The sequence below is a fragment of the Xiphophorus hellerii genome, chromosome 6, assembly GCF_003331165.1.
Source record: "Xiphophorus hellerii strain 12219 chromosome 6, Xiphophorus_hellerii-4.1, whole genome shotgun sequence".
NCBI classification, from domain to species: Eukaryota; Metazoa; Chordata; class Actinopteri; order Cyprinodontiformes; family Poeciliidae; genus Xiphophorus; species Xiphophorus hellerii.
The window spans coordinates 17,556,531-17,575,048 of NC_045677.1; the positions used below are offsets into that span (position 1 = coordinate 17,556,531).

Consider the following 18,518-nt stretch of genomic DNA (forward strand, 5'->3'; position numbering starts at 1 on the left):
AATGGTTTATCAAATTGACTAAAAGTTTAATTCACAATTTTCAGTTCATTGACAAAAAGAGATCAAAGCCAAGAAAGCAATGCCTCTTAGCCAATTATTGCCTCGAGAAAGTGAAAAAAAGTTGAAAAGTATGGTGGTGGGCAAATAAACACCCCTTCAGGTCATTTTATTTCTTAATTGAGTTACACCTTAGTTCACCAGAAAACCTTTGTAAGATATATAAGCAGAATTGCTACATATGTACCTACCACAGAGACTGATTACTCTAAAGCAGCAGCTCTCACTCCTGATCTTAAGGACACACAGTCCTGAATGCCTAAGCCAGGGGTGCCCAAAGTCTGTCCTCGAGGCCTGGCAGGGTGCAGCTCTCCCTGGTTTAACGCACCTGGATCAAATGATGGCTCGTTAGAAGGCCTAAGAAGAACACTGACATGCTGAAAAGGTTGTTGGTACTACCAGGGAGAGAAGTAAAACGTGCAGGATGCCGGCCCTCGAGGACCGACTTTGGGCACCTCTGGCCTAAGGAGTTTCCCTGCTGCTACACACCTGCATTAAATGAACGTGTGAACAAGCATCTGCAGTGCTTGATGGAGGCAATGCAACCATCTGAATCAGCTGTGTTTTCCACAGACATCTACAACATGAAGGACAGAACCCTGTGCTTTAGAAATACTACTCTAAGGTTTGTTCTTACAACAAACCAAATATTAACATTAATTTAATTTCTTAATTAAAAGGCTTACATCCCAAAAGATATCCTTGTCATTTATTGAAAAAGCAAACCTAAATTTAAAAATTCCTGGAAAATCAAAAGCATGTTTTCTGCACCCATGTGTTTCTGCTAACATTACATTACTTTACTAAAACCCCTTGTTTTTCTCTGCCATGCAGAGCTGACTGCATGAGGCACAATTTAGGTTTCTTGTCTTTCTGGAATCTTATTTTTTCCTTATGGCATTTATTTGAGATTAATATAAATCCTAAGTGCCCATCCATCACAAAAAACTCCACTTATGATGAGTAAAGTAAAAAATGTTTTAGTCTACTAATGGCTGCTCTTTTGGATTATGGATCAATGATGGTGTTATTCTTGAAGCAACAACAGGAATGAGCCACTCTTTATTTCTTCTTCCCTATGTAATTATTCTTCCTGGCTTAATTCAATCAAAAAATACTTTATTGATCTCTAAGGAAATTAAATGTTGCTATAATACATATTATTTAGATATTCTTCACTTAGTGAAGAATATCTAAATAATTCAGATCAGAAAGGCAGAAAGGATCTCCTGTAGCGGTCTGTATTACAGCAAATTTGAAGAAACTTCTGACTGAAGATGCTTTGCTTCTCCATGACAGTGTCATAAAGACGATGCTCAAGTTTGCCCAAAACCTTCTTGATTTTATGTAAAATCCTTTGTTGCACCATGATGTTCAAAGATTCCTCAAGAAGTTTATTTATTTTCTTAAAACATCCTCTCTAGTCCCTTGTGGCATTCATGTGAATACCAAAAGAAATATTTCTCACCATGATTTAGGTTAAAATGGTTGATGTAACTCACCCACTGAGAACGACTATAAAGTCCATGACATTCCACCCATTCCTCAGGTAGGACCCTTTATGGAAAACAAAACCAAGCGCAACCAGCTTGATCCCGGCCTCAAAGCAGAATATCCCAATAAAGTAAGGTTCTGTCTTCTCCTGTGGGAAGTAAAGTCAGTACAGATGTCAGAAAGGTCTTCAGAGAAAAACTAAATCTATAGTTACATAATAAAGTGTGGCATGTTGATGAAATGTACTATGTAATCATAGAAACTGTCTTAGTTTAGACTCAGACAAGAATTATGTTAATAATATAAAGTTTCACCCTGTGTGTTGGCAGAAATAATTATGGGATGTCCTTTAATTCCCTTCAAATCTATCAGGAATAAAAAGGAAAATTGTCAACTCATCAACACATAGCTTAACTACACCTACTCAATATGGCCAGTTTCATTTCTTTTTCTCCAATATAAACACTTTCAATGTGCTTTCTTTTGGAACAAATGACAAATATAGGCATTTCTAACCAGCTATCACAGAATGCTGAAAAGCTGAGTAAGTGATTTTGGACTATGAGACCACATGGCCTTTGAGTAATAGTTTTTTTTTTGCTGTTTTTTTTTCACTTTCACACTTAGTGTACATCATTGTGTTTAAGCAAAAAAAGAAGGTTGATTTGGAGAAGGAAAATCCCTTTTAGACCTAATGTACGTCTATTAGAATCCAAATGAGTATTTCAAAAAAAAAAAAACATCAATTCAAGAGGTGACAGAAATTTGAGCTGTCTTTCACAAACATAACAGTTATTTATTAAAAGTTGTTATTTAAAGTGTGATTAGAATACATTTTCATCCATAGCTAGGACATACACTGCTTTGTGAACTGTTTCTAAATCTAATATGTGTCATGATTATGAAGAAAACCTTAACCCAATAGTAAACATGAAGACTTTTACTATTGAAACCAAAACTGTTTTGAAAAAGTAGTTATGACTGGTTATGTAAAAATAATTTTTGCCTGATGTAATTTTTGTAAAATATTTCTATAATAGTCTAAAATGCTTTTAGAGGGAATGTTATGTAAATCTGACTTGGTGATTTTACTGGTAATTGAAGCTGCGATTCCATTGACCTTCAATTGCACAAATTAGAATTACGAAAAATAACTGCTTGATTGAAATACAACAAAACTTATGTTTTTTATAAAGTTTTTGCACTAGGATGAGGAGGATTTTCGTCTGTATCAAAATTTGTGTATTTCACAAAAACTCCAATAGAAACGCGTTTTTGCAATTTTGTTATTCCTTACCTGATAAAACAACAAACGTAGCATAGTTTACCAATTTTAACTTTTGACTTGTTTCAATAAAACCACAAAAATGTCCTTAAGCTCTAACTAATTAATCTATGTTATTTTATGAACTAAAACACAGCTTTTGAATACAACACGTCTTCATTCATATCTGCAGATTATAGAACAAAACAACCTGCAAGAGTCAGACAGTTGTTTTTAACGCCCTCTGATTCCAGGAAACCATTGTTAAACCAGATTTCTTCCTCACCAGCCTCTTTGCCATGGGGGTCTTATCTTCTCCAGGGAGGTGCTGCTCCAAGGCCAGGACGACACAATTAGCAGTGATGGTAGCCAGGATCATGTACTCGAAAGGCGTAAAGGTCAAGAGGTTAAGGAAAGTTCTTTTATCCCAAGGACAAAAACAGAAAAAAACGAACATGAAAAACAGTCAAGTTAGCAATGCTCTCTAAACGTATTCAAAACATATTTAGTGGAAAATGGAGAAAAAAAATTGTGTGATGGATGAAGTACCACCATGGTACATTTTTCCTTGTATTGAAGGCAATCTGTTACAGAGACTGCAAGTATCCATGGCAACATGCTTTTAAAAGTGCTTTTTATGAAGAGAAAGAAGAGCAGGTTAGGGAGGGAACAAGTGCGCTGTGAAGTCACCTTGGCCTGACGGTGTAACTGCACAAAGTACAGCAAACAACTGAGGTTTCTTTCTCTTCCAATAGCTGACATGACAGCAGGTTAAAGCCTTTATTTATTCAGCCTACGGTCACTGCATCACAGGTCTTTAAAGATTGTATGTCTTCTGGCAAAGAGACTAAGGTTTTAATTAAAACTCCTAAGATGCATACAGGGTTAATGTCTGAACAGAGGCAGGAGCTGCATTCATTTACTGTTTAAAGACGAAATTATGAAAACACTGCACTTATCCACCAATGTGTCACTGAGGTAATACTCAGAAATATGTTTTGAATTGTGTGTCCTCATTTCATCTTACAATAAATCTACACTTATGTAATTGGTAATTGTAGCTCAAAGAGTCCGCAAGCTTTTGAGTAGTTTTCAATTCCATCTGGTAAGCTTTAATTATTTTTTTCTGACGGCAAAGAATAAACAAACATGTCCATTATAATTGCACTCCTAATTAACATATTGTTACATATGTTTCTATTTTAATGCACAGCAAGAGTGCTTGCCGCTCCCAAACCTTCCAAAGTTGTAAGACAAATTTTGAGCAAATTCTTTTAAGATGCCAGATAATACAGAACTACTAAAGAACTGAGATTTCACTGGCCTCTGGAGAGCAATACATGTACATGTGTTAAGTGGCATAAACTATTTAAGCCCCAACATTTGTGACATTCAGTTCACCAGAGTTCCCGAGAGGGATGTGCTGCTCATTATTAATTTTCCTGCTAAGAGCGAAACGGGGTCACTGACTCAAGGAGGAGAGCTTAGATGGGGTCCTCCGAGACACATAACGACTCACATTGACAATGTTAGGATCAGAAAGTAATTGGAAATAGATAATGATGCAAATACTTCTCACTCAGTTGATCCATCATTAATCTCACCCTCGGTCTCGATAACTACCATTTGTTTTCATATATTTGGAAGGTTTTGGCCCCTTTATCACTAACCACATTTCCATTTTTCTAAACTAACATGTGCTGTAAAATGAATCATACTCGTTCAACTTTTTTCACATATTTTTATATTTTATTTGATAGACCAACATAAAGCAACAAACAGTAAACTAAAACTGAAGACGTTTTAAATTCTGGGGCAAATGATAACTGGGTCTGGTTTGGATTGATCCAAACCTTTCCATTGCAGCTTTTGCTCCAAAAGAGCAAGAGCTGGAAGATAAATCTCAACCAAAGTTAAAAGTTTTTTGCAGCTTCTAATAGATTTTCTTCCCAGATAGACCTTAATTTAGCCCCATCTATCTTGCCATTCACCATGAAGTGTTCCTGTCCCTGCTGAAAGAAAGCCTGGTGACAGCATAATACTTCTACCCCTGTTTGTTACGGTCAGGACGACATGTTCAGTGTGCAGTAGTGTTTTCCTTCCCCACATTTACCATTTGGGATGTACACCTGAAAGTTCATTTCAGTTTGGTCTCTGAGGAGAGCGCCTTCCTCCATATGTATTTGGAGAACCCTGCATGGCTGGTGACAAACTAAAGTCAAACATCTAAGACATCTTGTTTTGTATAAGAGTCTTATGGGTTTCTTTTAGCAATGATTTTCTTGTCACTCTTTAAAGAAGTCCAGGCTAGTAGAGCTCACCACTAACTGATTCTCCTATCTGAGCTATGGACCTCTGCAGCTCCTATAGTTACCTCATGCTTCTTTCCTGCAGTTTATTTCCTGGTAGACAGCCATTTCTAATAAGACAGCCAATAATAAAGGTTGTTTTTTTTAATTACATCTACTGACTTCCTCATCTGGTCTGAGGTGATCTTTGAATTTTTCTTCCTTGTTCTTAAAGACTTTAAGGATTAATTTATTGCATTCAATAAGAAAAAGCCAAATTAATGTGGTGGTGTAACACATTCCCCCTTCCTCCAGAATAAATAATAATAACGAATAATCTCTGTCAACACTGACTGAAGTCAAACATCTCAGACATCTTGTTTTGCATAAGAGTCCAAACATGTTCATATTACCAGAAAATTTGTTTTGTCTTCTGAAACTGATTACATATTAACATGGTTTATTACAATCAATTAAAGTAAACTTCCTTAGTCTTTTGCTAAAGATTTATTATGCTTCATTTCTTATACTTGACAGCAATTAATTGACTTTAAATTCTGCTTTAAATTAGAGTCACAATTTTGTAGTAAAAACAAATGGAAACAAGGTTTTCTGTATTAGAAAAAAAACATTAATTACTAAATATAATAATCATACTAGATGTATCAAACATATTACTGCCAAATATAATTGATTAATATATGGTGCCTGGCAAAATTATTCATATTTATTTCAGTGTAGGGATTTTGGGGGGGGGGGGGGGGTGTTATTGGGTGCTCAATTGCAACAGACTGGTATATTATTGTGAAGCAGAAAGAAAGTCATTTAAAGGTACATACATAAAGGATTAGGCTTAAAAGAAACATTTTAAACGTTGAACATTAAATTGAGCACTTTCCAGTCTACTATATGGAAATAGAAAGATAATGGGCCAACGCCAAACCTACTAGGACATACTGTAATTGTCTACCTAAAATGACAGGCCAGGCCAAGAGAGCAGCAACCAGAGAAGCAACCAAGATGTTCACAGTAACCTGGAAGGACTTGCAGAAATCCACAGTTCATGAGATCATCTCTGTGTGGGACAAGACATGAGCTGCCACAAATCTGGTCTTTATAGAAAACTGGAAACAATAAAAGCAGCTTCAGAAAGAAAGCAGCCTAAAGTTTGTCACAAGCTATATAGGAGACACAGCAACATGTAAAAAGGCTGCACTGGCTAGATGGGACCAAAACTGAACTTTTTCCTCTACACATGAAGCACAAAGTGTTGTTGGAAAATAACACCGTGTATCACTACTTAACGCAATGTCCCCTCCTGTGAAACATGGTAGTGGCAGCATTATGGTGTGGGGATGTTTTTCTTTAGCAGAGACAGAAAAGCTGAAAGGAAAGGCGAGTCGGCACAAACCTGAAATACTAACATACAGTTAGAACTGTGGTCAGAGGTGGTTTTAAGACACACTGACTCAAAGGGTTGAATGAAAACTCACACTATATTTTGTCAGATTTCTATTTAGGAAAATGCTACATAAAAACCCAATAAAACACATTACTCTTTTGGTTTCCCAGGGATCTGGATACTTCTCAATGTGCTATTTTTCACACGTGAGTGTGGCTTTCCTTGACCAATAAATTTACAATAAGCAAGCGACTTGCTGAATTCTCTGGTAGAAGTGTGCAACAACCAGTGTTACTTGACTTGTAAATATTCACAGGGATTTGTTTTGCACCCACATTCTCAGATTTTTGGACGTTTCAGGTCTCACCCAGTCAACACTCTGACACGTGCTGTTTTCACAGCCACCAAATTACTACACTGGCCATTTTCTCTCCCACACATGCACTGCACCTCTGCCTCTGCTGATGCACACATCAGTGGCCAGCTAGTGTTGACCACTCTCCCGACTCCCACACGCCCACAGAGAGCATGTGGTTAGGTAACTGAGACTGGCACGGCGTTCTGGAGGGGGTGTGAGGCAGGAGGAGAGGTGGGCAGATATGGCAGCAGAGCGGTGCTGCCGAGCTGATGATGCAAGGAACTGAGCTCTAACAGACTTTGTGAGGACAAAAAGAAAGTAAGCAAGCGTCTTTTGTCATCTTGTTGTTGCAGAATTGTGCACATGATGTTCAATGACAAAACAAATTCCTTGGAAAGCTTTCCGAAGAAAGGGAAACGGTTTGCCAGCACTACAGCAGGGAACCAGAGAAGCGCTGCCTGCTGAATTTGAACTGACTCCTACTCATGGCCAGGTTCATATTCCAATGAGCACTAAGGCAGCAGAGATGTGCCTACATGACACCCCCACAGTGAGCAGAGCTGCCTTCAATGATCATCACATGCTTGCTTTCTGTTTCCTGCCAGAACCAGCGCAGAGTAAGTTGCACAGCAACATATGAACGTGATTTATTTATTTATTTTCACTAAATCGGAGTCATTATCGTGGAGAAGACAGCAGCTCAGCAAACAGGACTAAGAGACTTTGATAAAGAAAGAAAAAAAAAAAGAAAACTTCGCTATCCATGGTTCTGAACTGACAACTCGCAGCAACAACTTCTTAAAAAACAAACAAACAAACAAAAACATTTTAAAACACAAATCATGCTTTTCATGTAAGGATATGGCCACTCTATTATCCGCCTCGCATATTTCCTAATGATGTTGTCCTCTGCAAATATAAAGAGCGACCTGTTGACGGTGAGGCAGTTCTGCCGGTGAGGGACGGGGTTGTACAGAGCCATGGTCCGGGCCCGCTGCGCTTTGGCTTGCTTCATGGAAGCGGTCAGCCCGCCGGACGCGGCGTCCTGCCCGTCGCCACCGCGCTCCAAGTCGCCATCCCCGGAGTCCACCGTGGCGGGAGCGGACTCGTCTCCGAACCGAGCCATTCTATAGTGAAATAAAAATAAATAAGGAGTCAACCAATTAAGACAATCTTACTTACAAGAAGTGTAAACGTTGCAAAGATATTCCACCTTTAGTCCGCTGTCAGCTTTTCGAGCTGTAAGATTCCTTTACAAGTTGCACAATCCTCTCACTCCATCTCCACAAGGCGAAAAAAAAAAACCTATTATACCATTCAGCTGCTTCAATTTTCTGAAAAATCGTCCATGAATCAAATCAATGTAGCAAAGAAATCAACAGTTTCAGAGCGCAACAATCAGCTCTGAACAACTTTTAATGTGCGCGCCTCTCTAACTAGGGCAGTTTATAGGACCACAAAAAAAAGAGAGAGAGAAAAAAATATCCACTGAAGTTGTAATCTTCTACCAACATCCAAGCCGGTAGTGAATTGGCAAAGCGCGGGAAACAAAAACTACGACATGCCCATCAGAAGGAGAGTTCCGAGACTCGTTTTTCAAAACTTTACGCATCTTCCCGCTGTGATTAACTTCTGGAAAATAAGACAGTTTGCCTCATCTCTAGAAGCGTCTTTCGTGTTTGAACTGATCACCTACTGGAAAGGAGGGGAAAAAAATCATCAACCAGGAGCGCATAAAGCACCGCCTGTCCCCTCCCACAGCGCTGCACTTCGTGGACATTTCAAAATTCATCTGAATGGAAGCTGCCGGAGAGGAGGGACGTGCATTTAGTTACCATAGCAATTAGTTTGTTGAGGATGAACAAAAACGCATCCTCCAAAACAACAAAAAAGTGACTATATACAGCAGGCTGTGTGGGTTCAAAACACAATTATGTAAAGCTGCTGGTGGGTGCTGTGGGAAAAAAAGATGTGTGAAATCAAAATCAAACTATGTACAAAATAATGCACAGAGAGATAAGAGGTTTGTTCCTCCATAGGAATATTTTTGGCTGCCTGACAGACATACAGTGTTGTCATCTTTCCTTTAACAGTGACAGACTGTTGCAACATGTGAAAACTGGGCCATTGTGCTAATATTGGATTAAAAGTCAGGGGTAAAAATAGAACATGAAATAGATCTTAGGGCCGCTCCCTTTTTTGAGGGAAAGCAGAAGAAAGCAGGGTCTTTTTCACTCCCTGCCACAAGTGAGACCTCATTAGGCGACTGGGCGCTCTCACTCCATCTGCTCCCCTCCCCACCCCCCACCGTTTTACTGAAGATGACCACTTCAGCCCCCACAGGCAGATTATTCAACTGATGCGGACATTTTTTTTTTTTTCTTTTGATGATAACAATCAATGACGGCATTAGTCACCCTGAAATCCTAGCTCAATTTTTCAGGTTAATAGCTGATTGATGGGTCCTACTGTGCAAACAAGCAGCGAGGGACTGTGAAAACAAGGGGAAAGGAAAAGTGACAAAATCTCACTTGGCAAAAAAGTTGAGATGTGGAAAGAGAAAAGACTGAACAGGATCTATGAATAAGTTTCAGAAAATACTTCTGTTTGCTACTCTTTACTGTACAGGAACCAGGTTGGAGTGTCACTACATGCAAGATCTAAATACACAAGCATATAAAATCCTGATTGACATCCATTTCTACTTTATGGTAGACTTTACAGTCCTTGCAAACATATTCACACTATTAAAAGTGTTAATCTACAAATTTAGAATGCATTAATTCCGTTAAAAAAACAACTCATTGGCCAGTTTATTAAAAAACACAGAACAAACAACAAAAAGAAAACAATAGACAGGTCAGGCATATTGCTGTGCAGAAGTTTGTATCCGGTTATAACACAACAACCTGAGTTTTATAGCCTCTTATGAGAACAGCAAACCTAACAACGTATCACCAAAGACCTAATTTGACAAGAACAGCAACGAGGATATTGATAAAAAAAAATATTCCAGGAAGCTCATGGTAACTTTGGCTGGGATACATAGCTCAGACAGAAGAACATGTTGACCGAACAGCTATTAGTCATGCAGTCCGTAAATCTGGCCATTATGAAACAGCAGCAGGAAAAGAGCCACTTTTGAAAGAAAGACATGAGACTTAAAGAAGACACTCTGGTCTAAAGACATCAAAATTGAATTATTTAGCTTATTTTCAAAGCAACATGTAAAGTAGAAAACCAGCCCAGCACATGGTTTTGAATACACACTCTCCACTGCAAGACATGGTGGTGGCGGGCTCATGCTAAGGAGACATTTTTCTTCTGCAGGAACAATGCAGACATAATAGGTGGAGGAAAATCCTAGAAGAAAATATTTTAAAGACTGCAACAGACAACGTGACGCCCAAAGACCCCCTCTGTCCAATCTGTATGTGCTTAATCTGTGTTATGAAGTTTCAACATGTGCAAAACTGGAAAAGACATACCTAGGGAAACATGGCTCTGTGGCTCAGGGAGACAGGGCGCATGAATGTGAACTATTCCTAAAAAATATATGAAAAAAGAATTCCCTTCCACATGACAATTAAGCCATAATTTGTACAGGTCTATCAAACAAAGAAAAATCCCAATATAACACATGAAGGTTATGGTTATAAAGTGACAAAATATAGAATATGGGCGTGAATATTTTTTTCGTAAGCCCTCATTACAAAAAAACAAAAAACATCTCCTCGTGTGTTGCCTTACAGAAATATTTGTCCATCTCTGCCAAAAGCACATATCTCTCCCCGCGCTCGTGTCTCCAGCTCTCTCTTTTGCTGTTGTTTCCATAGCTACATAGCTCTCTTGAATTCCTGCTTCTTTCTTTTCATTTCTGCCAACAAAAGCCATGTTGCACAATAGAGCAACCTCATCCTACAGAAATCTGCTTCTCCCAACACACAGACACGAGCACACCTCCCAATAGGGGTCACTGGACATCTTGCGGGGAGGAAGCTGACAGACTTGTGCACAGCACCGTCGCCACACTGATGCTCCAAACAACAGTATGCAGATGACCAGGTGCAGCCTGCTTTAAGACTGTTTGGCTTTTGTTTGCAGCCTACTCAGAGAAGTACAAAAATAGCACCGTTAAGCGAGCACAAAAGCTTTAATAAATTTGCCGGGGCCTTACCAAACTTTGAGAAAGATTAAGTCTGCTGCCACAGCTGAAATAGACGTGCAGTTTTACATTTTGGTCAAATAAGCAGCAAAGAGTCACATCTTGAACATCAAGCATGCAGAGGGGAAGGCTGAGGAAGTTTGGCTGCAGGTGACATGCAACGAGAGCTGAAACGTTAATGGCACTTTGTGCCAGAGCTCTGAAGGGCATTTATATAATTGCAGACAGGCTTTCACCCAACATTGACTGGAGTGGTTTTAGCATTTTATTTTTCTCTCTGTTCCCTAGCAACAGACACTCTCTCTTCTGAGTTATGTCAGTTTGATTCGTCTAATAATGGCTTCTTATATCGCCGCAGATTGGCGCAAAGCCGTGTCGGTTTATGTCGCATATTTACATAACCAGTTACACATTTCTTAACGAGAGTCCAGATTTGTTTAGTAACACACAAATTTGGGTCAGAATGTTGGAATAATGTGGAGAAATCTCAATTAAAAGGCCTGTGAGAGGGGGGAAAAAAATCTCACACATTCAATCGTCGGCTCTACAAACATGTCATATTACCCATTAAAGAGTGTTAATAGCCTTTTAACTGTTCTGAGGCGAAGCTCACCAGCATTCAGAAACTCTACTGCTTACTTCATCACACACATCAGCTCTACTTTGATTCCCTAGCATCCCCTAATGGACAAATAACCACAATACATGTATAGATCTTCCCCCCCAAAAATTACATTAATCATCTATTTTGATACATTTTATTTTTATATGTGTTGTATCTTGTGAAGGACACAGGCCTAACAATAGTGTACAGTAATAAAATGGAAATAGAGAGGAGCTCAGTTAATAGAAAGCGGAAGAGAAGAAGAAGAAGGGAGGAGGGCTTGTCATGTTGGTTGACTGGAGATTGCACTGATACCGCGCCTCTTCACGTTCAAGTGGTGAGAGGTAGACAATCAAACCGCTCCCGCTCCAGAGTTCAGAGGTTCACAGGTAAGCATGAAGAGCTCCACCATTAATTACACTCTAAGAAATCTGACCAGACAAACTGCAGAAAAAAAGGTGGTTAGAGCTGATTTGACAACAACAAAAAAATTATATTAATAACTGAAGCCAATACAGGCATACACACTATTTGTCAAAATATGATGTGGAAAATATTTTAAATCACTTAGAATACATGGGAAATATATAAAAACACGTCTAAGATAGTAAGAAGAAAAAAGTAACGTTGAATCATTTATTTTCAAAGGTAAAAAGGGTTCAGCATTAACAATCTGGATGTTGCTGTCGTATAACTGGTTATTTTTCAGATGAAACTGGAGTCAGTTCCCTGTGATATGCCAATTGTGTGTGAGTGGGTGTCTTGTTTTATTTAAAGAACGAGAGACAAAGTCTCTTGAATTTTAGCATGATGCCAGCAAATATGACAAATAAGGAACTGAGAAAAGCAATGCTTGAAGCACATCGCACTGAAAAATATTCCTGAATCAACTCTAAAATGTGGGATGGATTGTGGTTAAAATGAGAAAACTTAGACAATTGGTGCATTTATTGCAAAGTCACAAAATTGCACAGGATCAGATCTAACCTATTTGTGAATGTACAGTGCCTTACAAAAGTATTAACTCCCCTTAGACTCTTTTATTTGGATTTTATGTGAAAAACCAACACAAAGTAGTATAAATACTAAAGAATTAAAAGGTTATGTGGTCCAAAAAGGAGGCTAAAACAAGTCCCATTTGCAGATTCTAAATCATATTAAGGGGAACATACAATATAGAATCAGCTTGCAACAGGCCAGTGTTGAAAATACACATCCTGGTTTAGATCACAGTAAATCCATGTATTAAATCTAATCTAAATCCAGTAAGGAATCTGACGCAAGACGTTCAAAAAGCGTGTACAAATATGTTTTTCATCTAATTTGACTGAGCTTGTGCTATTTTCCAAAGAAAAATGGTCAAATATCTGTCTGTATGTGTAAAGCTGGTAGAGGCACACCCCGCAAGTCCTGCAGGTGTAACAGCAGCAAAGTGTTCTTCAAAACCCTGAGTCAGGGAAGCTGAATACCAATGCACACATTAATTTTCTACCAATACACAAATATAGACTAGTTTGTGTTGGCCTATCTCAATTTCATACAATCGCAATAAACTATGTTGAAATCAGTGGTTGAAATGTGACAAAATGCCAAGTGTAAAAACGCTTTCAAAAGTCTGAATAAATGTAAGTCACTCCAATATCAAGATGACACTAACAAGGGTGTGAAATAAAAAGCTGCAACAAAATGGCATAAAATGGCTGACTATTTGCATGGTCTTAAATGATATGTTGAGATGTTTTAAAGCTCCAGAATAGATATTTTGTGGGTTTTTCTGAACAAAAAAATGAAAAAGCATAGTGGTTTGTGAATGCATTAGTTAATTTGAGCACATCTACAAAAGACACTCAAAAGTGTGGCGTGAGTATGAGATCGTCCCTGGAGTAACATAAAATCTTAGATGTACCAGTTAAATCTTCATAAACATGTCTGCAAATTTGCCCATGAGAGTGGCCTCATCACAAATAATAAGTTAAGAAATAGAAATGCAAATCCATTCAAATAAGTGCATTGATTCTAAAACAAAAACATTTTAGCTGCATCTCATATATGTACAGGTAACTACAGGGTAAATGTATGTTAAGTAATTTATTATTATTGTTTAGCTCTAAGTTGAATTGTAATTCTGTGCACCACAATTCAACACTCATGTACTATTTCACTTTCATTTCAATAAAACCACAGAATTTACAGTGTAGCGAAGTATTCAAACTTCCCCAGCAATCACCAGATCATAACAAGACAATTTAAACAATTGTGTGACTTTTGTGTAACAATTATTTACATAAAGTTACACATGTAATAATGAACTTCATTCCACACACAGTGGAATCAATTAAATCATTAGTTTTCCTAAGAGTATTTCTATTAATTATAATATTAAAAAATCATAATCTAAATTGTTATGTGAATGTTATTACTACTAGAAGCAAAGAAGGAGGCTGGCTGATTAAATAAATATAGTTTTGTAGGAAAATGACTTTTCTTCAGGCACAAGAAGCAATATTATTATTCATTTAAATTTGAGTTCCTGTCTAGTTGATTGCATCCAGTTTTGTTCTCTACCAACACTCGAAATGCTTCACTTTTCTCCTACTATTTTGTGCTGCAGAAGAAAAAAACGATACTCGTAGACCCAAAACTATTAGATAAAAGCATATTTAAAATTGCTGTCTGAGTAGCTTAGTCATAAAATAACCAATTAATTGCCATAGTTTTAGTAAACATGGAAATGTCTTGGTGTATTAAGTATCTACTGAGGCTGTAGCGTGTCACATCTTCTATTTTGATGACAGACAGACACGCCGCAGCAGGAGTTGCAGATGTAATTATTACTGTCAGTACTGGCTTACATTGTATTTCCAGCTCAGCAGTCCGTTTATTATTCGTGCCTGCTCACATTTAGGTCTTTTTAGAAACATGGAACTGGGCTGCCATAAAGAAGCTTTTTGTTGACAAGTCTCAGATCACGTTTTTGACCAAATCTGTCTCCACAAAGCTGTAATTTACAGGTTAATACGAAAAACCATGTATTATCCTTGTGGATTTTTTTTTTTCTTTCACTGAGGCTTTCATCATACTCCTTGCAGATTTATCATCTTTACATGCACAATTTAAAAGGAATCCTTTGAATTGGAAGCTCTTTTATACTTACTCCCACTCCTTCCTGCGGGCTTGTGGTGTGCTCTGTATTTTGTGAGCCTGGTGGGCCATAATGATGTCCTTCTGCTCCACAAGACCCCCGCGCCGCCGCAGTGCAGCGTGAGGGCTGAGGGACCCCGAGCCCTGATCAGACGAGCCGTCATCCTGACTGTAGGGCACGTCAAAACTGGCTGCACGAGGGGGCAAGCCAATGTTCTCAGGACCGCCGTGGGGGACCTGCAGGGAGCAGGAGCGAGCCCCCTGAGCCAGGCCAGGACGGGCAGACGGGATGGGCCTCCTCCAGTCCTCAGGCTCCGGCAGGGACAGGGAGGACTGGACATGAGCGTGTCCACGGTGTGATGGAGAGTGGAGAGTTGGTGTGAAGGAAAGGGAGAGGGACTGGTTGGAACTGGTGAGCATATCTGCAGGGATCAGGAGTTTGGCAGGTTCACCATAATTCTACAAATGGGAAGAAAAGAGAAGCAGAAGATGACGAGTGTGAGATGGCAGTACTATTTAGAGAAACACTGACAAGCCAGAGGGGCGGGGGGGCATTTTGGTCCAGACTCAAATGTTTCAGCAACCTGCAAAGAGACTGCAATAAATTGAGGTTCAAGTGGAGCTCAGAGAATCACAACTTTTGTCTTTTGGTCTGCACCATGACCTGTTATCTGTGTTTTTAATTAATTTTTCAAACAGATTCATAAACATTCTGTATAGATGTTTTTTTTTTCCTTTTGAGTTCAGAGATCCATATTATTTTATTGAGTGGAAATGCTGTAATTGTTCTCAAATTCTAGCTAAATGTTCTACTCCACTGTATTTAGCTCTAATTACCTAATGTCACTTGGATGTGTTAGACACTATAATGATGTACTGTTGTTGTGCACATGCCAACTCCTTCATTTAGCTGTTGAGACTTTTTTTATCTGCTGATATTGCTGTAGAATTTTTATTTTTTTTCCTCCTTTAAGCAGATTAGAATGGTCTGAATATCAGCTCTAGCTGAGTGATTCATTCACAATATTTTTTTATGTAATGCTATGTGGTTTCTAATCTTTCTGTGGCGGACTAAAATAACCCATTCTAGTTAGAGATTAGGCTTTTATCTTTTAGGTCTGACCTGCTGACTCCAGTTTTGACTGATTCTGATTCTTCTAATCGCTACATACACCAATTCCTTTGATTGCAGTTGAATCCAACTGAAAATAAAGGATTTACATTATTCCCATTTAGGCATCAAAGCACATGTCCCGATTTTTGTCAAGCAAAAAAAGTTATTCAAAGTGAATGTTGTTGGCTGGTGAATTTTTAGAGCAAAGATGGAGGGAGATTTTTGATTTATTGCATTTAATGAAAAGGTAAAAAAAAACAATAAATTGTTTAGGGTTTTTTGTCGGGCAGATCATGATAAAATCAGAACCTTTTGGGTGCGTCCTTAGTTTTAATGCTTTAATGTAAAAAGTGACCATTTCTGGTTACAAAACGATGCTGATTCCACTCTTTTAACGTTGCAGATGCTTTGTTTTTGCTTCTGTCTCTTTAAGGTCCTCTCTGTCCTCTTTGAAGGACTGGTTCTTTAAAGATGGGATTAACGGATGAGGATTATTACAGGTAGCACTGTAGGAATTATATAAATATATTATATATTGTGATTTGGTTAACCTTAAGACTGATCAACAAGTGGAATACGTTTCTGTAAAACCTAGAAGATATTTTTTTCTCTAAAGTCAACAATATGCACATTTTATATTAAATTTTGTACACCAATAAAAACTGTGTTGATGCAGTAATTCATGCAAGAGGAGTATAGAGTACATAGAAATGTACATACTTTACAGTAGCCTGATTTATGTCCTCAAAACATCCATTTTTGATTTGTCCAATGTAGTATTCTAATTTTCTGAGACTCTAGACCGTAAGCCATAATCATTAAAATTGCTAAAAAAAAAAAAAAAAAAGTAGAAGCCTAAAAGCCTTTACTCTATGTACAATACATTTCCATAAAATTACAATTACATTTTCTGAAATGACTGGCAAGATGTGTGACTCTTTGCTTAGAAAGACAATATTGCTTTCAAACAAATCGTAGTTTGTTTTACCTGGAACAAGTTGTCTATTGCTTTTGCACATTTGACCAAAAAGGAGTTCATGAATCTTCATAATTTTTGTGATTCTCAGACACAGGAGTTGCTTGCCCAGGGATCAACAGCTGACATTTGGGTTTGAGTTTTGTCTTTTTTAGTCATAATCTACCAAAAAAAAACATAATTTTTTTTTCTTTCTTTCTGCTGCCTGCAAAGTGTATTTCTTACTGAGACAGAGAAATGTTATGGGTCAGACTTAGTGTCAAAAGGCTGGAAAACAGCAAGTTTGCACGGAGACAGTCAGTCAGGAGCCAGACGGAACAAGGCCGCTGGAAGCTGAAAGGAAGATGACTGAGTGTGGAGGAGCCGAAGCAAAAAAGCGCTCGATGACTCACTCATCATCAGCAGCAGGGGCTCCTCAGACATGAACTGGACACAGCCTGAGCTGAGCTCTGCCCTCCAACACTGGAGAAGCGCCTCTATGAAAGCTGGCAGAGGCTGCAAGGTCAGCGCACACATTTAGAAGGGCAGTCTGATGGCACCTTTATGCTGCTCGGCAGTGGGAGGTCTTTGATGGTAGCACAAAAGATGGTGCTGTAGGTGGTTTTATCAGTCTGCTGTGGAGCAACGGATGAGGGGCAATTAAAGGTCAAGGCTGCTTATATCAACAGGCTATAAACTATACAAGAGGAAGGGTGGATCCCTTACATCTGACAGACTTATTCAAACAAGAGTAAAAGCACTGTTTTTACATGGTTGTAAGAATTTTATTATCTGTTAAATTTGGAAACACCTTTGTGGAGGAGTTCTTGTTTATTTTTATTCTTATTTATTTATTCAAATTTCAGCTCCTAGGCTGTGATCTCCTTCAATTAGCGCCCACTAAAACAACAGGCGCCCCCTTCGTCCAATTTGTTCACGTCAGCCGTACGTCGACAACCGCCTTGGAAATGCATTAACTAGCCAGTTAACGGGTATTGTTAATTAGGCTGCCGCTTCTTTATTCCTGTGGAGTTAAGTGTTTGACGCGCAGGAGAGTGGAGGAGGGAGAAACAAAGCAGCACTCAGAAGTATGGAAATAGATTGCTAAAATGCACACTGGAGGATTGAAGCACTACCTGCGACAAATAGGGAAACATTAAAAAAAATATGTATATATCAGTGAATCTATAAATGATCAATGGATCTGATCGGCTTACCTTGAGGTGCGGTGCGCTCCTTCATCCTGAGCTGGATCCTAAATCCATGCCCCCTCCCTCCTTCAGTCTATCTGTCACTCAATCCGTCCAAGTTTGATGCTCAGAGGAAGGTTTCTCCTTGAGTGCTGCTGGTCGCCGCTGTATGGTTATAAATACCGTCGGGTGGCTGGGAGCCAGAGCCGTGTGGCACACATGAGAGTAAACACGCGTGGAGACAAGATGTGAGGCGAGGAAATAATCCCGACCATCTTCGCGCAAACCGGCTGCCCGTGATATGAGTCACTTGGTGTGTGGATTACGACGCGCAGGGATGTGGCTCCAAAACTTCACTAGGACAGTTTAGTGGTTATTCTCAGATCACTGGTTGAGGGAGGGACAATAATGGGGGGGGGGGAAAGAAGGTTGATGGAGAAAATGCAACAGGTGTCTATGTGGAGCAGCAATGTGGGTGCAAATAAC

The 18,518-nt window shown here is 38.8% G+C and overlaps 1 protein-coding gene across 1 annotated transcript in view; it reads right to left on the reverse strand.

The window, feature by feature from the left end:
* LOC116721673 (voltage-dependent R-type calcium channel subunit alpha-1E-like) overlaps positions 1-18,359 on the reverse strand; it is a 61,249-nt gene extending 42,890 nt beyond the window's left edge. Inside the window, 5 exon segments of the mRNA XM_032565541.1 lie at positions 1,560-1,699; positions 3,102-3,207; positions 7,727-7,990; positions 14,787-15,232; positions 18,060-18,359. Coding sequence (XP_032421432.1) covers positions 1,560-1,699; positions 3,102-3,207; positions 7,727-7,990; positions 14,787-15,193 — 917 coding nt within the window. The 5' untranslated portion in view covers positions 15,194-15,232; positions 18,060-18,359.
* Between the last annotated feature and the right edge of the window lie 159 nt (positions 18,360-18,518).